At 53.4% G+C, this 16,632-nt stretch overlaps 5 protein-coding genes across 5 annotated transcripts; 2 read left to right on the forward strand and 3 right to left on the reverse strand.

Annotated features, from left to right (window-relative positions):
* Nucleotides 1-958: 958 nt before the first annotated feature.
* PG986_005390 (uncharacterized protein) lies at nt 959-4,353 on the reverse strand (the record flags this gene model as incomplete). Its single annotated transcript, XM_066841612.1, has 2 exons — nt 959-3,846; nt 3,888-4,353. 2 exons carry the CDS (start codon nt 4,351-4,353, stop codon nt 959-961), a joined length of 3,354 nt encoding a protein of 1,117 aa, XP_066701474.1.
* A 1,252-nt stretch (nt 4,354-5,605) lies between these two features.
* On the reverse strand, nt 5,606-7,267 carry PG986_005391 (uncharacterized protein; the record flags this gene model as incomplete). Its single annotated transcript, XM_066841613.1, has 1 exon — nt 5,606-7,267. One exon carries the CDS (start codon nt 7,265-7,267, stop codon nt 5,606-5,608), a length of 1,662 nt encoding a protein of 553 aa, XP_066701475.1.
* Nucleotides 7,268-9,827: 2,560 nt separating this feature from the next.
* On the forward strand, nt 9,828-12,840 carry PG986_005392 (uncharacterized protein; the record flags this gene model as incomplete). The annotated part of the gene is made up of 7 exons (XM_066841614.1): nt 9,828-10,015; nt 10,087-11,321; nt 11,371-11,691; nt 11,761-11,838; nt 11,892-12,125; nt 12,273-12,658; nt 12,709-12,840. The coding sequence occupies 7 exons, from the start codon at nt 9,828-9,830 to the stop codon at nt 12,838-12,840; spliced, it is 2,574 nt and encodes an 857-aa protein (XP_066701476.1).
* Nucleotides 12,841-14,317: 1,477 nt separating this feature from the next.
* On the forward strand, nt 14,318-15,021 carry PG986_005393 (phosphatidylglycerol phosphatidylinositol transfer protein; the record flags this gene model as incomplete). Its single annotated transcript, XM_066841615.1, has 3 exons — nt 14,318-14,520; nt 14,628-14,835; nt 14,914-15,021. The coding sequence occupies 3 exons, from the start codon at nt 14,318-14,320 to the stop codon at nt 15,019-15,021; spliced, it is 519 nt and encodes a 172-aa protein (XP_066701477.1).
* A 470-nt stretch (nt 15,022-15,491) lies between these two features.
* PG986_005394 (V-type proton ATPase subunit F) lies at nt 15,492-16,087 on the reverse strand (the record flags this gene model as incomplete). Its single annotated transcript, XM_066841616.1, has 4 exons — nt 15,492-15,632; nt 15,701-15,838; nt 15,908-15,943; nt 16,031-16,087. The coding sequence occupies 4 exons, from the start codon at nt 16,085-16,087 to the stop codon at nt 15,492-15,494; spliced, it is 372 nt and encodes a 123-aa protein (XP_066701478.1).
* Nucleotides 16,088-16,632: the final 545 nt, after the last annotated feature.

A 16,632-nucleotide genomic window follows, 5' to 3' on the forward strand; every position in this document is an offset into this window, starting at 1 on the left:
CAGCAAACAAAACAATTGCGGAACCCCTGGGACCGAATCACGCAGCCCACGCAGCCCCAGGGGAAGAGAGCTGAAAAAGTAGCTGATGAGGATCGACTTGCAGCCCCCGACGTGCGGAATGTCGATCGTCACGCACATCCCCATTCCGGATGCAAGCGAAGGAGAAATTGCCCGCCATTGACCTATTATATCGAAGCTGGTTTCTTTGCTTCCATCATGCGTGGAAAAAGGAAAAACCACACGGCACCTGTCACGTACCAAATGGTCGGGTTACATCACGCTGGGAAAGGGGTCGGGTTATGGTCGGTCCACTTCGGATCTGACCCAAGAAAAGACGCATCGCGCACATCGATCAGATCTCACACATATAATAAGACAAGGCCGCGTCGGTTGTGCACATCAGCAAGCAGCAGCGTCCCTGCTGGCCGCCGGTGTTTGGATAGATTCGACACGCAAAAGCAACAGCAACAACTGCTGCTGCTGCTGCTGCTCAAGCATCTACCTAATGTTAAGTTAAAACAAGTAATAAGCGAAAACAAACCTGCGCACCCTCTCCCGTGCCCATATAATTCCAAATAAGCAAGCAAAGGAGCACGCACCAACATCGTCAATGCCATTCTCCTTCACGTAGTACAGAAATACCGGTCAAAAACGCCAAGTTAAACAATTGTACCTCCCAAGTTTTGCAGCGAATGCACCCCAGCTCACGCAGAGCCCCCGACTTGGTCCTTCCGAATCCTGATACCTCCTATGTAGTCCATCCAATGTAGCGCAGTCCCATCGCGCCGTGATACTCCCCAAACCCCCTGGTCTGTTTGTTCCAGAACGCCCTTGATATGACCGAAAGAGTGAGAAGGAGAGAGAGATATAGTAAATGGGAAAAAAAGCAACAACCAAATATTTTGTCACGCCCGAAGAAGGTGCGCTGAACGGGGCGGGAAGGGGGACGTTAGCCGTGTCAAGGCCGGTCCGGACTGGGACTTCGACTTTTGCCTTCGTATCGTTCCACCAGGGCCAGAACGCGCGTGCGGGGCTTCTCCATCGTGACGACTTCGGCAGACATCACTTCGCCTTCGCTGTGGCCCGACCCGAGGGAGGGGTACATTTCCAAGTCGCTACCGACGTCGAAGGATCTCCGCGACGGGGTGCTCGTAGAGTCGTACCGCTCCTCCGGGACCACCAGCAAGTTGTGCGAGCCGCTCGACGGGGGCCTCCCGCTCTCACTAGTAGGCGACCTGATTTCCGTGCCGAGCGCCGAGTCGACCGTTTCCCTAGGAAGGTGTTTGCTGCTGCTGCTGCTGACAAGCCTTGTGAGCCCGTGCCGCTGCTGCTGTTTCTCTTTACTGGAACCCTTGCTTGATATCCGTGACATCGACAGTGGTGGCAGTCGAGATGGTTCTTCGACGTCGTCCGTAGTGATGGCATGATACCCTTCTCCTATGTGCGCTTCTGCCGCCGCCGCCGCCGCCGCCTCCACCTCATCAGCAGGATCGACAAGCACCACGTCCTCTCCGCTCTCGAGATCGGGCTCGCCGTTGGTTATCCGCAGGGGCTCTCTAGGCACCGTGAACATAACCTGGACGAGCCTCTTCTCGACCGCTTTTTCGATATCCCATTCGTCCGAATCGTCGTCACGCGACGCCCTTTCTTTGCCTGGTGTGTCGGGCTGTCGGTCAGATGCCTCCCAGGCGTCCCGTCCTGCCTTTCGCCTCAACAGCCCACCGGCCGCAATGCTACCCAGCCCGCCATACCGGGTGTCGTAATCCGACGCCTCGACCATGTTTTCGCGAACCGGGCTGCCTGTCCTGTTGCTGTCCGTTGGTGATGGAGTGGGCGTCGCGCCGCTGAACACGCGGCGTAGACTACCCAACCACCCGCGGCGGGGTCTGTTCTTACTGGGGCTTCCAGGCTCATCGTCCTCTTCGTAGGCCAGGCTGCTTCGGCCCATGAGTAGAGCAGGGCCTTCGGCCTGCAGAGCAGGAAAGCTTGACCTGGCAGTGTTGTATGTCTCCCCAGAGGGTACACTGGTAGTACTGTTGCTGCTGCCGTTGCTTCCACTGGTCCCCTGTCTGCCTTCGGCAGCGGCTACTGCTGGCCCGACGCCGAAGCCGGGAGAACCGCCGTTTAGGCGGAGAGAGTTTGAGCGTGAGATGTTGCTTCTGTTTGCGTCTGATACTCCGCTTCCCGTCCGGGACTCGTCATCCGGCCCGTGCGCGGAGCGGGTAGACTTGACAGTATTGTTTCGCCGGACAGGCGAGATCTTGCCGGTATTTCCTTTGGGCGTGGTCGCCATGCGGGAGGTCAGTAGTGCATCTGCGGCGTCGACATCTGACATCCAGTCTTGGACCTCTGGGTCAGTTGCGGACTGGCTTCGTGCCGGTTCTGGACTCGGTGTTCCAGATCTTCGGGCGGCTTGGGGAAACGACAAGGGCCGTTCCTGCCGCTCTTGCGTTGGTGTCGAGAAGGGGTTCGAGTAGCGGTTCGTGTCGTTTACTGGCGTGGAAGGACTCATGGGTTCTTCGGCATCACGAGCCTCGTCGTCCTCATCGTCCTCGTAGATCGGGTGAATAGCGCCGGCCCCACGGGTACGATGATCAAGAAAAGAGTCGTAGGTTCCAGCCGAGGTTGGTCGATACTGCCCCTTGGCTGCTCGAGGAGCCACCGGCTTCCTGATAATTGGCATGGCCTGCATAAGACCGAGACCTGGTGCGCCATCCATGCTGTCTCGGCTGGCGGTGCGATAACTTTCGTAGTCTAGAAACTGACTGCCAGCGTGGTATGGGCCGTGTCCACGAGCATACCAGGGGCCTGGGTGATTATGTTGCTCCATCATTTGGTTGTCGTCCCCATCGCTGAGGAAACGAGCGTTGTCTTGAGCTAAAGAGCGAATGGTATCTTCACGGGCTGCGTACTTGCGACGCTGGCGCCAACGATAGCAACGGTAGACCAGCAACGCGCCGATTATCGCAGCGAGTCCTAGTCCCAGTCCCAGGCCGAGGCCCAGATTTCTTTTGGCGTTGTCGCTCGAGGTAGTTGCAGGCGCTCCACCTGCAGCAATGTAGTTCGGATTGTTGTAAACGTCTGACCATGACATGGTGGTGAGGTTAAGAAACTGAGGTTCGTTGCTGGGGAGGTCCATTGTTTGCCTCTTCGCTTTGCTTGTCGCGGGAGAGATTGCATATCCGCCGTAGACCATCATGACGTTGCCGGGTAGTAAAGTTGCACCATGTCCGTAGATCGCAGGCCCAGGTGGCTGGGTTTCGGGAACAGACCATTGCCACCCTCCATTACCACCGTAGCCAGCGCCAACTTCAAGGACAACCATCTGCGGCGTGGCAGGGGTAGATGTATCACCGACCCAGCCTCCATATACCACAATGGCAGTTCCATCCTCGTTGAGAATGGCCGTGTGCCCAGACCTTGGATTGATGTCTTCGCTGATGCTCTTGATTGCAAACGGAGTCCTGGAACTGGATTCCGTGGCCACGTCAATGTGCACGTAGCCCCAACTCTCCTCTGGAAGACTCCATATAGCAGCTGTGCTCATGTTGACGAAGGCCGTCTTTGTGTGCCCGCCCAAGAGGACATGATTAACCTGCTGAGTCACCACGCCAGACCGGTTAGAGATGGATGGTGATAGCTCCGTGAGTGTGAAGCCTGCTTCGGGGATGGGGGCTCCTTTGTTGGCCACGGTCTCTACCGAGTATCCACTCCCCCTACCCCCGGAGGCGAGATCTTCACCATCTGGTTCGAGTATTTTCCACCGGCTTGGGTCCCGGCGGCGCTGGAGTTTTCTGACGGGCACATGCCTCCGTACGTATAAATGGTTGCCGGTGATATTGTGGGCTGGAGGGTGGTAGAAAAGCCGATACTTGCTCCAAGCATACACGGGCCTGTGTAAATTGAGCCATCCTCGAACGGCGTTGGAATCTCGGTCCAGCTTGCCGGGCCATCGCCTGCGGCATAATTGAGAATCCATAACTCAGCACTACTGGACGAGTTACAGTCCCCTGCATAAACGATGAGTGATCCGTTGTCGACCGTGGTGGGAGCGAAGGCGGTGTTGTTGCTGGTTAAGAAGGGCAAGCCCGAGCTGACTGTGCGTATCGTTCTGTCTGCAGCTTTCACGGTGCTTGACACGTTCAGAGAGAGAAGGTCCACGGTGTCATCTCGAGGCACGAAGATGTAGACGATATCTGCGCTCAGGTTCGGTCCATCTGGCGATGATGATCCGGGTATTACAATTGTCGTGGGAACGTAGGGAAGTGCCTGGGCCTGGGTGATGCCTATTAGAATCGACCAGACGAAAACCCAGGCTGGACAGCGGATAGCTGATGCGATCTGCAACGACATAATAGTATTGAATAATGAGAGGTCGCAGAAACCACAATACGACGACACCATCCCACTGGGGCGTAGCATCCTAGGGATTCAGCTCCGATGCATCATCTATCTTGTCGAAACCACAGAAGGAACAGACAGAAGAAGCATCAAGGGGCGTCCGAGCAGGACTATAGGCCAGAGCCGAGCAGCCAAATACTCCAATATGATAGGGCGGGTTCATCGGCAAACCACCGGGGCCCTTCGAGATGAATGGCGGGGCTGCAGATGTGTTGTCCTTCGCCCTGCGTTGTCGTTGATGGAAGTGAGCCGGGACTATCTTGAGCACAGAGCAGCAGCTGGGACTGACAACTGACTAGAGGGTCGACCAGTGCGTGGGTGGCCCAGACAGATTAACAAGAGGTCCCCCGGACAGAAAACTTGCCGGTGTGGATCGGATCGTGACACAAGCCGATCGGTCCAAAGTCAACACTCCAGTCGGGAGCAAGAAGAAAACCCAATCCGAAAACTGCAGTCGGCCGCGATTGTCTTAGATGGAATATTTTATTGTCAAGGGTAGGCGCTGGAAGAGATCTTCAGAGGACAGGCAGACCGAAGGTATTTTCCAAAGGCAACCAACCCTAAGCCTCTAGGCATTTGTTTCTTTCCAATGTCTGACAGTGTCCCGGCCATCCATCTTCCTTGCTGGAGGGGGCCCGGATCAGGGAAGCGTGGCTTACAGGGTTGCAGTGTTTGCGGGCAGGTGGTTGGCCGAGCAACTCGCCAAGATCCCCCGATCCAACCTACATAGATGGCAGTTGGAGACTTTGGAGACTTTGGAGCCGTACATGAACGCGTATAGCACCGGCCCGCTATTTTGCCGTCCAAGTTCGTCTGCTAGCAGCTACCTGGGTACCATTCTGGGCACACCCATGTCGGCGACCCATGCTTTCTAGGCTGTCCAGATGACAACGCTCGGTGGAGGGAGTCAACATCGTCAGCCCTACACTCGGATCAATGATATAGATGATGCATATTCAAATCCCGGGCCAGATTAGGCCAATTATAGAAGTTAACCCCGTACAATACGCACTACAAACAAAACAGCTCACGTTGGATACAGTACATGACGACGACCACCCCTCTAAGCCACCCGGATTCCGGTCCACCTTCGGGGACGCAACTCCAGAAACAAAAAGAAGAAGAAACTCCCCCCTTCCATGCTCTCTCTATCTTTGCTCAACCCTAACCCATCCCGCCAGCATCGCTATGGACACGCACTCAATCATGAGGATGGGGCTGCGGGTGGCGGGCCACTCTTGATCTCCTCGCGCCTGTGCTCAACCATGCGCTCCCTTAACTCGGCATTCTCCTCGTTGACCTTCTTCATGATGTCCATCACGGCCTGCAGAGCCGCATCCGTCACACCGCCATCCGCATCACGAGGGACCATCCGCCCAACCTCGGTCCAGGAATATTGGTTGGAAGCAAGCTTTTGTTGGATGCTCTGGAGAGAGCTCTCCTGCTTCTCCAACTCGCGCAGTCTCGTCTCCGCATCCGCGATCTTCTGCAGGTACGTGTTTAGCTCCGTGTCAAGGGCGTGGCTGTCGCTGTTGGAAGAACGGGTGAAGGCAGCAAGTTTGCGACGCGCTTGCTCAGCATCCTTGACGTGGCTGTCGATCTGCGACTCTGCCGTGGCCAATTTCTGCTTGAGTTCCGCGTTCTCGTTGTAGTAGGTGTCGCGTTCAGTCTTGTAAGTCTCGTTCTGGTTCTGCAGGTTGCTGACGCGCTCGGGGAATTCGGGAGCACGCATCCTCACGGCAGTCGGCCGGCTTTCAAGCTCGCGTGTATACACGGTGCCGGGGCGATCAGCGTAGGCAGGAAGAACGAAAACCGGTCCACGGCCGTGGCCCCTGAGACGGTAGTATCTGGTGTTCAAGTCGAGTGTGACGATGCCGCGCTCCTTCTCTCCCACGGGCATCAGCGCTTCGCCACTGACCCCTTCCGCCCTTGCGTAGGAGGAATCGCCATCCATGGTGTATTCCTTCTTATCCATGGCATTATGCAGGTATTCCAACACATCGTCTCCTGCATTGGCGAGCACCCAGCGATCTTGTGGGTATACCACAGTGCGCCCGCTGCGCCCGTCAGGGCCATGAGCGCTCACGTGCTGCATCGGCACTACAGCATCGTCTTTGAGTAAATCCAATGCTTGCGCCATTTGGATTTCCATGTCGTGCGTTCGGCTGACCAGCCGCTGGGTGAAGATAAGCCATTGCCCGATAAATGTTTTCTTGATGTCCTCAAACTCCTTTGCCTCAGGCTCGTAGTCCGCCGGCAGAATAGATAATACACCACCCGTAGCGGAATATTCCTGATCAAGGATCTCGAGACACTCATTTGCGTGTCGCAGAAGGTTCACATGTCGCTGATATGGTCTTCTGGGGATTTCGCGCTTGTACCCATCTTGGAGCTCCTCGACCCTTGCGATGCCACCATTGCATTCCAGAGCACAGTGAAACTCGACGCCTTTCGTGTCACTGTTACTCTTGACCAGGTTGACCAGGCTGTTCAAGGGTCTATGGTGATCCGGGTCGTCGCTCTTGTAATGAGTGGAGAGGTCATTGAGCCAATCGAAGGCTTCTTCCGGCTGGAAGGACTGTGCATCCGCACTACCGCTGTTTTGGTTATCGATCTCACCGGCGGCCTGGGCCGGGGCAAGGTTTGAGATCAAGACGGCAAGAGACTGCGCGTGTTGCTTCAGCGCCTCGAGGGTAGGCGGCCTCCCCGGGGTCGAGAGGTAGCTGCAGTTGACATGCTTGAAGAGCTCCGGGTCGACCTTGGTGCTGTTCTCCTGCAGATGGCTGGAGACGTATGGCAATGCGTAGTCGTTGCCTTCCACGTACTCCTTTTGTTTCTTGTACGGGTCAATGACCTGCGACGACATCTTGGCTGACTACTTAGGTATGGTGAGGTGAAGCGGTCTCTCTCAGGAACAGCGCAGTAGGATACAGAGGATAAAGCAGAACAGCGGCGCGGTCTACGCGGAGAAACAACTGCACGAACATAAACATACTTGGGCCGCCCTTTGTCAGTTTTATCAAGGGATGAGCTGCCGCTCTCGAGACAGGAATGTCAAATCAAAACACGCCATTCCAGAAACATCAGAAATACACCATTTCGGTCGACAAAGCACCTTTGTCTGTTTGAATGCTTGAGCTATTCTAGGCGACGATGTCCCTCTGGACGAAGGCATTCGGAGCCTGTTGCAGTAGTGTATTTCAGAGTCCGTAGCAACGGCTCATCCAAGCGGGCATCCCATCCCAGCGAGGCCTCCTGGCTGACCCGACACGGCAATATTATGATGTTGCAAAGACGTTGCCGAGTGTTGTACGTGTCGCGTAATCTTGTCGCTTGTAGCGGGAGAGGCTTCCATGCTGCAGGTGTCACACGCTGTATGCAGTCTCCTCGACAACAGATTCAAAGTTTTCTCTTGGAATGGGAGTTGCCGCACGCATTGTGTTTAGACTTGTTGTGCGACGTATGCTCCCGTCCGCATGTCTACTTCCTACTTTACCTAAAACAGACTTTACTCGAGAACAACTGCTGTACCAAGGTACATACTACCTACCGACATAGCACATGCTGGCTTCAACCAGGTCCCGTCCCATGTTGATTCGAGGTGCGGCCGCATTCAATTGGCGCGGTTTATATACTGTAAGTACCGTGGCTAGCGATTAGCGATTTGCTAATACTACCCTAACGCGTGTGATATGCAAAATCTCAATCCGGATTGCGGTGTGGAATTCGCTGATTCGCAAACACAAACACCTCCCTAACCTACGGGTTAATTGGAGGGTCTGGATCCAGCCCTCATGAAAACGTCCCCAAGCGGCAAGCCCCTACCAAGCACTTGGGGAGTCGGGAGTCCTTGAAAGTAGCAGTGAGGGTCCTTTCTCCCTCAGCTCCCTGCTCATAGAGGCCGCCAGCAGGTAACGAACGTCATGCTCGCAAAGTGCCATGCGTGCATGTAAAGTCATTTTGAACGACACAAAGCCAATTATTATCGCCAACCAGCAAGTTGGCGTGGAGGGAACCAATGTATCACGGCTGCAGTGCATGTAGCTGTGTCTGTGTAAGGCCAATCCAATGCCACAACCATACACCCACGGCACAAGAGCAGTGAAGACGCTCAACAAGCAGCAGCAGTGGTAACGAGGATGTCGCGAGAGACGACTTGATCTACATGGTGCTACGAAAACAGAGTCTGGCATCTTTTGCCGCTTCCGCTGCTGATTGGCTCCTTGGCCTGTGCAACCAGCGCTGAGCCTGACGCGAAACTCAAATGGCGTGTCCATCGTCCCATCTCCAATTTGCACGGCCTGTCAGAGGAGAGACATGGACAAAGATTTGCCAATCACACAGAATGCCGCTGGCTGGGAGACCCGGAGACATGTTGCTCAATTTGGGGGGTGGATAGAGGCAGAGGCACTAACACGCTAAAAGGCTAAGATACATGCCATCCGCCCTAGTCAACATGGCTGCCGCAAATTGGGAGAGGCTTCCTGCCCACATATGCGCCTAAAACTTGGGGGTGATATCATCCATCATTTCCATGAACAGGTGCTGGTCCAGGTGCAACAATGCTCGGGAACATGAACCGAGCAGATGATTAGAGTAAAGTGGCAGCTCGAAATGATCAAGGGCCATAATTGGAACCGGACGACGAACTTTTTTTTTTTTTTCGTTCCTCCCCGTCTCTCCTTCTCTTCCATCTTTCCTCGATCGCGAAGCGCAGTGCGACGCTCAACGCATGTGATGCCTTGATTTGCCCTCGATATCAATGCTACCGCCCATCGGGAGTACCCAGCCACGTCGCATGTCAAGTTCGTCATTGGCCAACAATTCCGGCTGAGATCCAGGTCCACGCACAGACTAGGTAGCAGGCTAACCCAGAAGCTACCCCCTGTACACATCATTTAGGGGCACCCTGCCAGACAAGGATCTGGGCGTGCAAGATCTTGGACATCGTCATTACCCACCCACCCTCTTCTTTCGTTTTCCCAGCTTGCAGGCTTGATCTCAGCCAGGTTCAAAAAGGACCAGTCTAGACGGCCTGGGGCTTGCATCCAGCTCTCTGGATGCTTCGTTCTTTTCATCGTCTCCCTCCCAAACGAGAGCATTCAATTGTCTCCTGAGGAGCCAGCGAGCCTGCATAACTGTTGTGGAGGTTGTGCAACCTTACACTCACCTACCGTACTTATACAAGAAAGTAGGTAGGCCGTCAAGTCTGGATTGCCGTCGACACATTGCAAAGACACAGAGCAGAACGCTTGCTGGGACAGCAAAGTGGAATAATAGTCGACCCCCTCCGGTTCCTGCTAGGACGCAACAACCTACCTCGCGTGTGGCTTGCACATCTTGTTTTCTTCCCCCTTGTCAACAACCACTTTTTCAGTGGCTGCTAGCATCCAGTTCGCAGCAAAACTCGACAACAATCCGGCAGTATGAGCGATCAAAACGACCCCAATATTGGGTCGAATAGGGGAGGCGATTCCTCGCTTTCCGGCCTGGTATCGACTTTGGTTCCAGTTGCAGTGGTCTCTGGTATCTACATCATCGTCTTCTTGATCCTAAGAAGAAGCCAGAGACGCTATTACGCACCTCGAACCTATCTGGGGAGCATTCGAGAGAAGTATGTATAATGTTTTATATGCACCCCAAACCTCAAAAGAGCGTCCCATTGATCACATACCTCCTATACAGTGAGCGATCCCCTGCTTTGCCAACTGGATTATTCAATTGGTTTGGTGCATTCTGGAAGATACCAGACACGTACGCCCTGCAGCATCAATCTCTGGATGCATTCCTCTTCTTGCGCTTTATGCGCATTGTGACGACCATCTGCTTCGTGGGATGCTGCATTCTCTGGCCTATTCTCTTCCCCGTGAACGCTACAGGCGGCGGAGGACAGGAGCAGCTGAACATCCTGTCGTACTCTAACATCAACACCGATACGCCTGGAGGCAAGAACAGGTTCTATGCCCACTGTTTCGCAGCGTGGCTATTCTACGGATTCGTCATGTACATGGTGCTGCGTGAGTGTATCTACTACATCAACCTGCGGCAAGCGTTTCTTCTGTCGCCACTTTACGCGAACCGTATCTCATCTCGTACTGTCCTGTTCGTTTCTGTCCCGGCAGCGTACTTGGATGAGTCGAGACTGCGTAAAGTCTTCGGCGAAGAGACGGTGAAGAATATCTGGATTACCGGGGACACGAAGGAGCTGGAAGAGCTAGTCAAGGAGCGTGACAAGGTCGCGATGAAGCTCGAGAAGGCCGAAGTAAAGCTGCTCAAACTTGCCAACGGCGAGCGTCTCAAGTCGATCAAGAAGGGTGGTGCGGACGAGCGAGCCGAGGTCTCTCACGACGCCGAGCCAGGGAGCTTATCGGCTCGATGGGTGCCTAATAAGAAACGGCCAACCCATCGCCTTGGTGCACTAGGTCTTGTCGGAAAAAAGGTCGACACCATCAATTGGTGTCGGTCCGAGTTGGAGCGTCTCATCCCCGAAGTCGACGCAGCTCAAACGAGCTACCGCGCCGGATCAGCGAAGAAAATCCCATCCGTCTTTATCGAATTCTTTACTCAGTTCCAGGCGGAGTCGGCCAATCAAGTTCTCGCCCATCACCAGGCTCTTCAAATGACACCCAAGTACATTGGTATTACCCCTGGTGAAGTGGTCTGGTCAGCACTGAAAGTATCATGGTGGCAGCGCGTCATCCGTCGTTTTGCCGTCATCGCTTTCATCGCCGTCCTTATCATCTTCTGGGCAGTCCCTGTGGGTGTCGTTGGCATTATCTCCAATGTGGAACATCTCAAGACCATCTCCTTCCTCACGTGGCTCGACAAAATCCCACAGGTGATCATGGGCGTTGTCTCTGGCCTTCTCCCCTCGGTTGCGCTGTCAATTTTGATGTCTCTTGTCCCTGTCGTTATGCGACGTAAGTACACAGTCCTCTCGTGTCGACTGCCATTGGCTAACCTCTGTAGTATGCGCCCGTTTGTCTGGGGAGCCATCATTGTCAAGAGTTGAGCTGTTCACACAAAATGCCTACTTCGCCTTCCAAGTGATCCAGGTTTTCCTGATTACGACTATGACTTCCGCTGCCACAGCTGTCGCAAAGCAGATTTACGACAACCCTGCAAGCGTTACGATGGTCTTAGCTCAGAATCTCCCCAAGGCTTCCAACATCTTCATTCCGTACTTCATCGTCCAAGGTCTTGGCATCGCCTCAAATGTCCTTTCTCAGGTTGTTGGCTTTGTCATCTTCACTCTGATGTACAAGTTCCTTACGGGAACTCCTCGTGCCAGTAAGCCATATCTCCCCCTGACGACACTCGCTATTGTAAGGGTTGCCTGTTGACTGACGCCCTTCTCAGTGTATACCAAGTGGGCCAGTCTTAGTGCTATCTCATGGGGAAGCATCATGCCGGTTTACACGAATATTGTGGTTATCAGTAAGTCAACAGACTTGGAACAATTCTTGTTTTCCCCCACTAACCACAGACAGGTCTCTGCTATGCCGCCATCGCCCCATTAGTAGTGGGATTCGCTACGATCGGATTAGGATTGTTCTATCTGGCATGGCGCTACAACGTTCTGTTCGTGACGGACACGACGATTGACACACGAGGATTGATATATCCTCGTGCTCTCAAGCAGCTTTTTGCTGGAATCTACATTGCCGAACTTTGCATGATCGGGTTGTTTGGCGCATCTGTTGCTATTGGTCCTCTCATTCTCAGTAAGTACTCAATTCGTCACTCTCCCCGGGTGTTGCGTCGGCCTCATATTTGGCCCTATCGAGACGCCTCAGGGTCTTGTGTAGAGAAGACGCAACTCCGGCGGAAGTAACGGTCAGCTGTCTGCTTCATGCTAACACGATTGATAGTGATTATTTTCACAATATTCACCGCACTCTTCCACATCACCATCAACAGTGCACTTGACCCACTGCTGTATAATTTGCCGCGGTCTCTCGAGAGTGAGGAGAGCTCCTTGAGACTGGAAGCGCAATCAGGCTCTGGCGTCTCCGGCGTTTCTGGCGGCAGCCACGAGCTCAAGAATGGCCACAGCGAGCCGAAACGCGAGCTAGACGGCCCGGCCACCACCACTGCAGGTGGGAAGAAGCCTGGTCTCTTCTCCAAGTTCTTCAAGCCGTGGAACCATTGTGATTATGCGACCTTGCGCAGCATCGTGCCCACTCATTCTCTCGACTTCAACAATCTTTACACTGACGAGGTTGCACGCAACGCCTATTACCCCCCGAGGTCAACAGTGCGGCGCCATTGCTGTGGATCCCCTCGGATGCTGCAGGCATCTCGAAGCAGGAGGTCAGGGACAGTGGCAAGGTTATCCCTATCACAGATGAAGGATGCATTCTGAACGACAAGAACAAGCTTGAATGGGACACGGAGAGTGTCCGCCCACCTCTTTGGGAGGAGAAGATCTACTATTAAGGTCTTCCTGACGAGGGCCAGAACTGCAGTGTGTGTCGACAGAAAAACGCTTTGCTCATGGGGCGCATGGAGGGTAAACGGTTACCTCATGGGCAGAAGAGAGACGGGATACCGTTTGGTATCCAGTAGTAATGTGGAGGCAGTTTTACTTCCCATGTGTAATGATGGTGAAGACGGGGTTTATGGCAGTACTGGATGACTTATTGTTTGATACCCGTTTCAACCAATGGCAATTTGGCTATTGTCCGTTTCTATTTGTTGGTGTAGTGTACGAATTTTATGATCCCCCCCCTTCCCCATCCAGTACTCCGTATCCAACCGTGATCATTTTGCAAGCTGCTGGGCTGCCTCCTTCGATGCATCGAACATGATTTCCACTGCATGTAGCATGCAAGTTAGGGGTTAAAGTTACCTGTAGGACAAGATCCGCATACCTGGCAAGCCGGGTATAGATGCCGGCACTTGCAAACAAGCACATACAAAGCGCATCACCGTTTCAGCAACATCTTAATAAGCACCATGCCGAGTTGTCTCATCGGCCTGGGTTCATTACATTACCTCCGACCTGAAATAGCTATAGATCATTTCATGTTTCGAATCGAGGTAGCTTACAATTGAATCCCTACCTAGGTGTGTAACGATGTACTTGTGTAATGTGAATACAGCAGCCCGGCCTGTAGGTTGGTTGGCAGGCGGTGGACAAAAATAAAATTACCGCGAAATAATTTAAGCAGTTCAAAGTGCCGTAACAACTACCATAACAAGTATTAAAATAGAAATAAAATTTTCTAATAGCCTTTAAATAATTCTTTAAATAAATATGATTTTTGTCGATTTTTTAAAGTGGTTATTTAGGCTGGAAATATTCGTTAAAATAGAGGGTGTATGCGAGTGTACTTTGATGTTGCCGCGTTCGCAGTAATTTTTATTTTGTCCACCGCCTGGTTGGTTACATGGACGGTAAGTAGTACCTAAGGTGTCCACAAAGAGCAACACGAGTCGAGTCTAGTAAGGCTCCAAGCGCCTGAACCGCCCAACCACCGAATTCCAATTCTAGGCGAACCAAGCCGAACGGGGCCTAGTGGCTCTTTTCCCCAACGGAAGTCAAGGCTCGCATGTTCTTTATTGCAGTCAGATGACGTCCACTGCCCGGTCTTCGCCTCCATCGCCCATTGCTTAGGGAGGTAGCCACTGCTAGTAGCACACCCAAATCCCCAACCCCGGCGGTCAAGTCAGTACTGTTACAGGCGGGCATACAGTGCATGCTCCGCTATCATTTACCTATCACTATCTCGCAGTCCACTGCAAGATCTGGGGACGCCTGACTGACAGACCTCCCATCGTTGCTTTATACACCCCAACAGCTCCTCCGTGACATCTCCCAGTCTCATCATTGGGCCAAACCACACACGCATACACATACACTTAGATACCTGAATATCCATCCAGCCAACTTTCTTGCCATCAGTAGTTCATCATGAGATTCAATACTGCCACCTGCCTGGCCGTTTGCGCCTCGGCTGCCTCCGCCCTGCCTGGCTTCTTCTCGCAGGATGTTACGGCCGCCGACGATAAGCCCAGCGTCCCGGGCTCCAACCCGCTGGTCTACTGCAACGCCGAGCACAGCAGCGACATCGTTTCCATCACTTCAGTCGATCTGTCCCCTAACCCTCCCGCGGCGTACGTACTACCCAGCGAATGGTGCCCCCCAGGCTATCATGTATCATGCAATGGTAGCGATGCACTCATGTAAACCTTGATGCTAACAGTTCTGTCCACCAATGCAGTGGCTCTACCTTGGAGATCAAGGCCACCGGAACCGTCTACGAGCCCATTCTTGAAGGCGCTTACATCAACCTTGTCGTCAAGTACGGCCTGATTCGCCTCATCAACCAGGAGGTCGATCTCTGTGAGCAGACGGAGAAGGCCGACCTCAAGTGCCCCATTGAGAAGGGCGTTCTCAGCATTACCAAGTCGGTCGAGATCCCTAAAGAAGTCCCCCCGTAGGTTGACCCACCTCTCTCCTCCGCGCCCGCCTTTTGTGCTTCGTACGTATGACTGACCCTCCAACAGGGAAAATACACTGTCCATGCCGAGGTCCTCAACGCCGATGACAAGCCCATCACTTGCCTCGAGGCTACCGTGCAGTTTGGTGGAAGCAAGAGCGACAACGAGCTCTAGAATATGATGACAGCAGGATGTTTTTACTCACGCGGCAAACACCGCAGTGTACCAGCATGACTCGATGAAGTCGACGAAGATTTGGCATCATAAGCATATTTGATTTCAGGCACTGTTTGACCGGGAATAATGAATTTCTGCTGCTGCTCTGTATCGTTTGTGGTGCACAGATCCCGAGTTTGTTTGGCTTCGATTTCGTAATTGATGTTTCCTGTCAACCGGTGTATTTGACAAGGTCGGAAATATACAAACAATGCACAGTTATTGATATCCTAGAAGAGTCGTCACTCGTCCCATGGCGTGGTAGAAATGATGCTATTTCCCATGCTCTCCATACACGATTTGAAAATGTTACTGAACAGTTGCACGCCGGAAACCAAGTGTGATGTCGAGCAATGTTGCCTCCCAATCAAGTGATTCATGCCACTAATACTGATATAACGCGCGTTCTGTGATCCAATTCGTCAAGCTTACTCTCCAAACAGTCTCCTCACTCTTCTCAGTACGCTATCTTTCTCGGGGTCGTAGGGGTGCTCTTTGCTGGGGATTTCCAGAACTGTAGGGAAAGCGGCTGTGTACGTGTCAATCCGATGCCTGATCTTGTCGGCAATCTAGAAATGTAACCGGTCAGCACTCCGTTCTTCCTCCCTTTGGGCCATCAGCCGATCAGTGGACTGACATGTTGGTTGATCAGGACGATGCCGATGTCCTTGCGCTGCTCGGTGAAGGAATCGAATGCGGCCTCGATGGCAGACGTCTCCGTCTTGTTGTCCACGACGAGGAAGTTCTTCTGCGAATCGGGCGGGTCCGTGACATGCTATAAACCGTGCCGGCACATATTAGCCAGCTGGAAGCAAAGGATGCGAATCGAGACAGATGTACTTACGCCGATGCCTGCCAACAGAAGACCAGTGACCGAGTCCTTTGGGTGAGAGTCGGTTAGCATTCGATGCGCGGGAGCTCTTTAAGGCGTGGTTCTGCATGACGTCGCTCGTTCTCGTAGCCATACCTCGTCGCCAATGACGGCAAGGAACTGCCTATCCTTGTAGTCTGCCGTGGAAGCCATGTTGCCTTGACTTGGAAGTGTAGAGGAGCCGCAGGGTCGGGGGGCAGCCTCGTCTTCTTCGTGGTGTTGTTGGTCGGTATGTCGGTTGAGGGAGTTGTATGTAGGTTGATCGCAAGCCAGGGCTGTATCTTATCCATCAATCGCCGAGGAATAGCTCAGTAGGTAATTGGCTCTCGTCCAAGCTGCTAAAGCGGGCATGCTGTAGGCTGTAGCATGTAGCAGGTTGAGCTTACCTAAGGCCTCTGCTCCCCCAGCTCTCAGCTCTGCTGGTCGGCAGGTCGGTCGGGCTTCAAGGAGCTGGTTTAGCGGGTTCCCATCTTGCCATCCCACCTGCCCCCACCAAAGCTCGCTAAGTTGCAGCAGCAAACAGCAGCAAAACAGCAGCAAGCAGAAGCAAACTGGGGGCCCTAAGACAAGACTGGGTGGACCCCTAGGTGATGCAGGTGCCGCCCCGACAAACGAGATTCCCTAAGCAACCGCATCCAGCCGGCAGCGCGTGCCTAGGCTACTGAATATTTTTAATGATGCTGATTCTGCGAAAACAA

The sequence above is a fragment of the Apiospora aurea genome (genome assembly GCF_038362705.1).
Source record: "Apiospora aurea strain CBS 24483 chromosome Unknown utg000004l_segment0_segment0, whole genome shotgun sequence".
In the NCBI taxonomy this organism is placed as follows: Eukaryota; Fungi; Ascomycota; class Sordariomycetes; order Amphisphaeriales; family Apiosporaceae; genus Apiospora; species Apiospora aurea.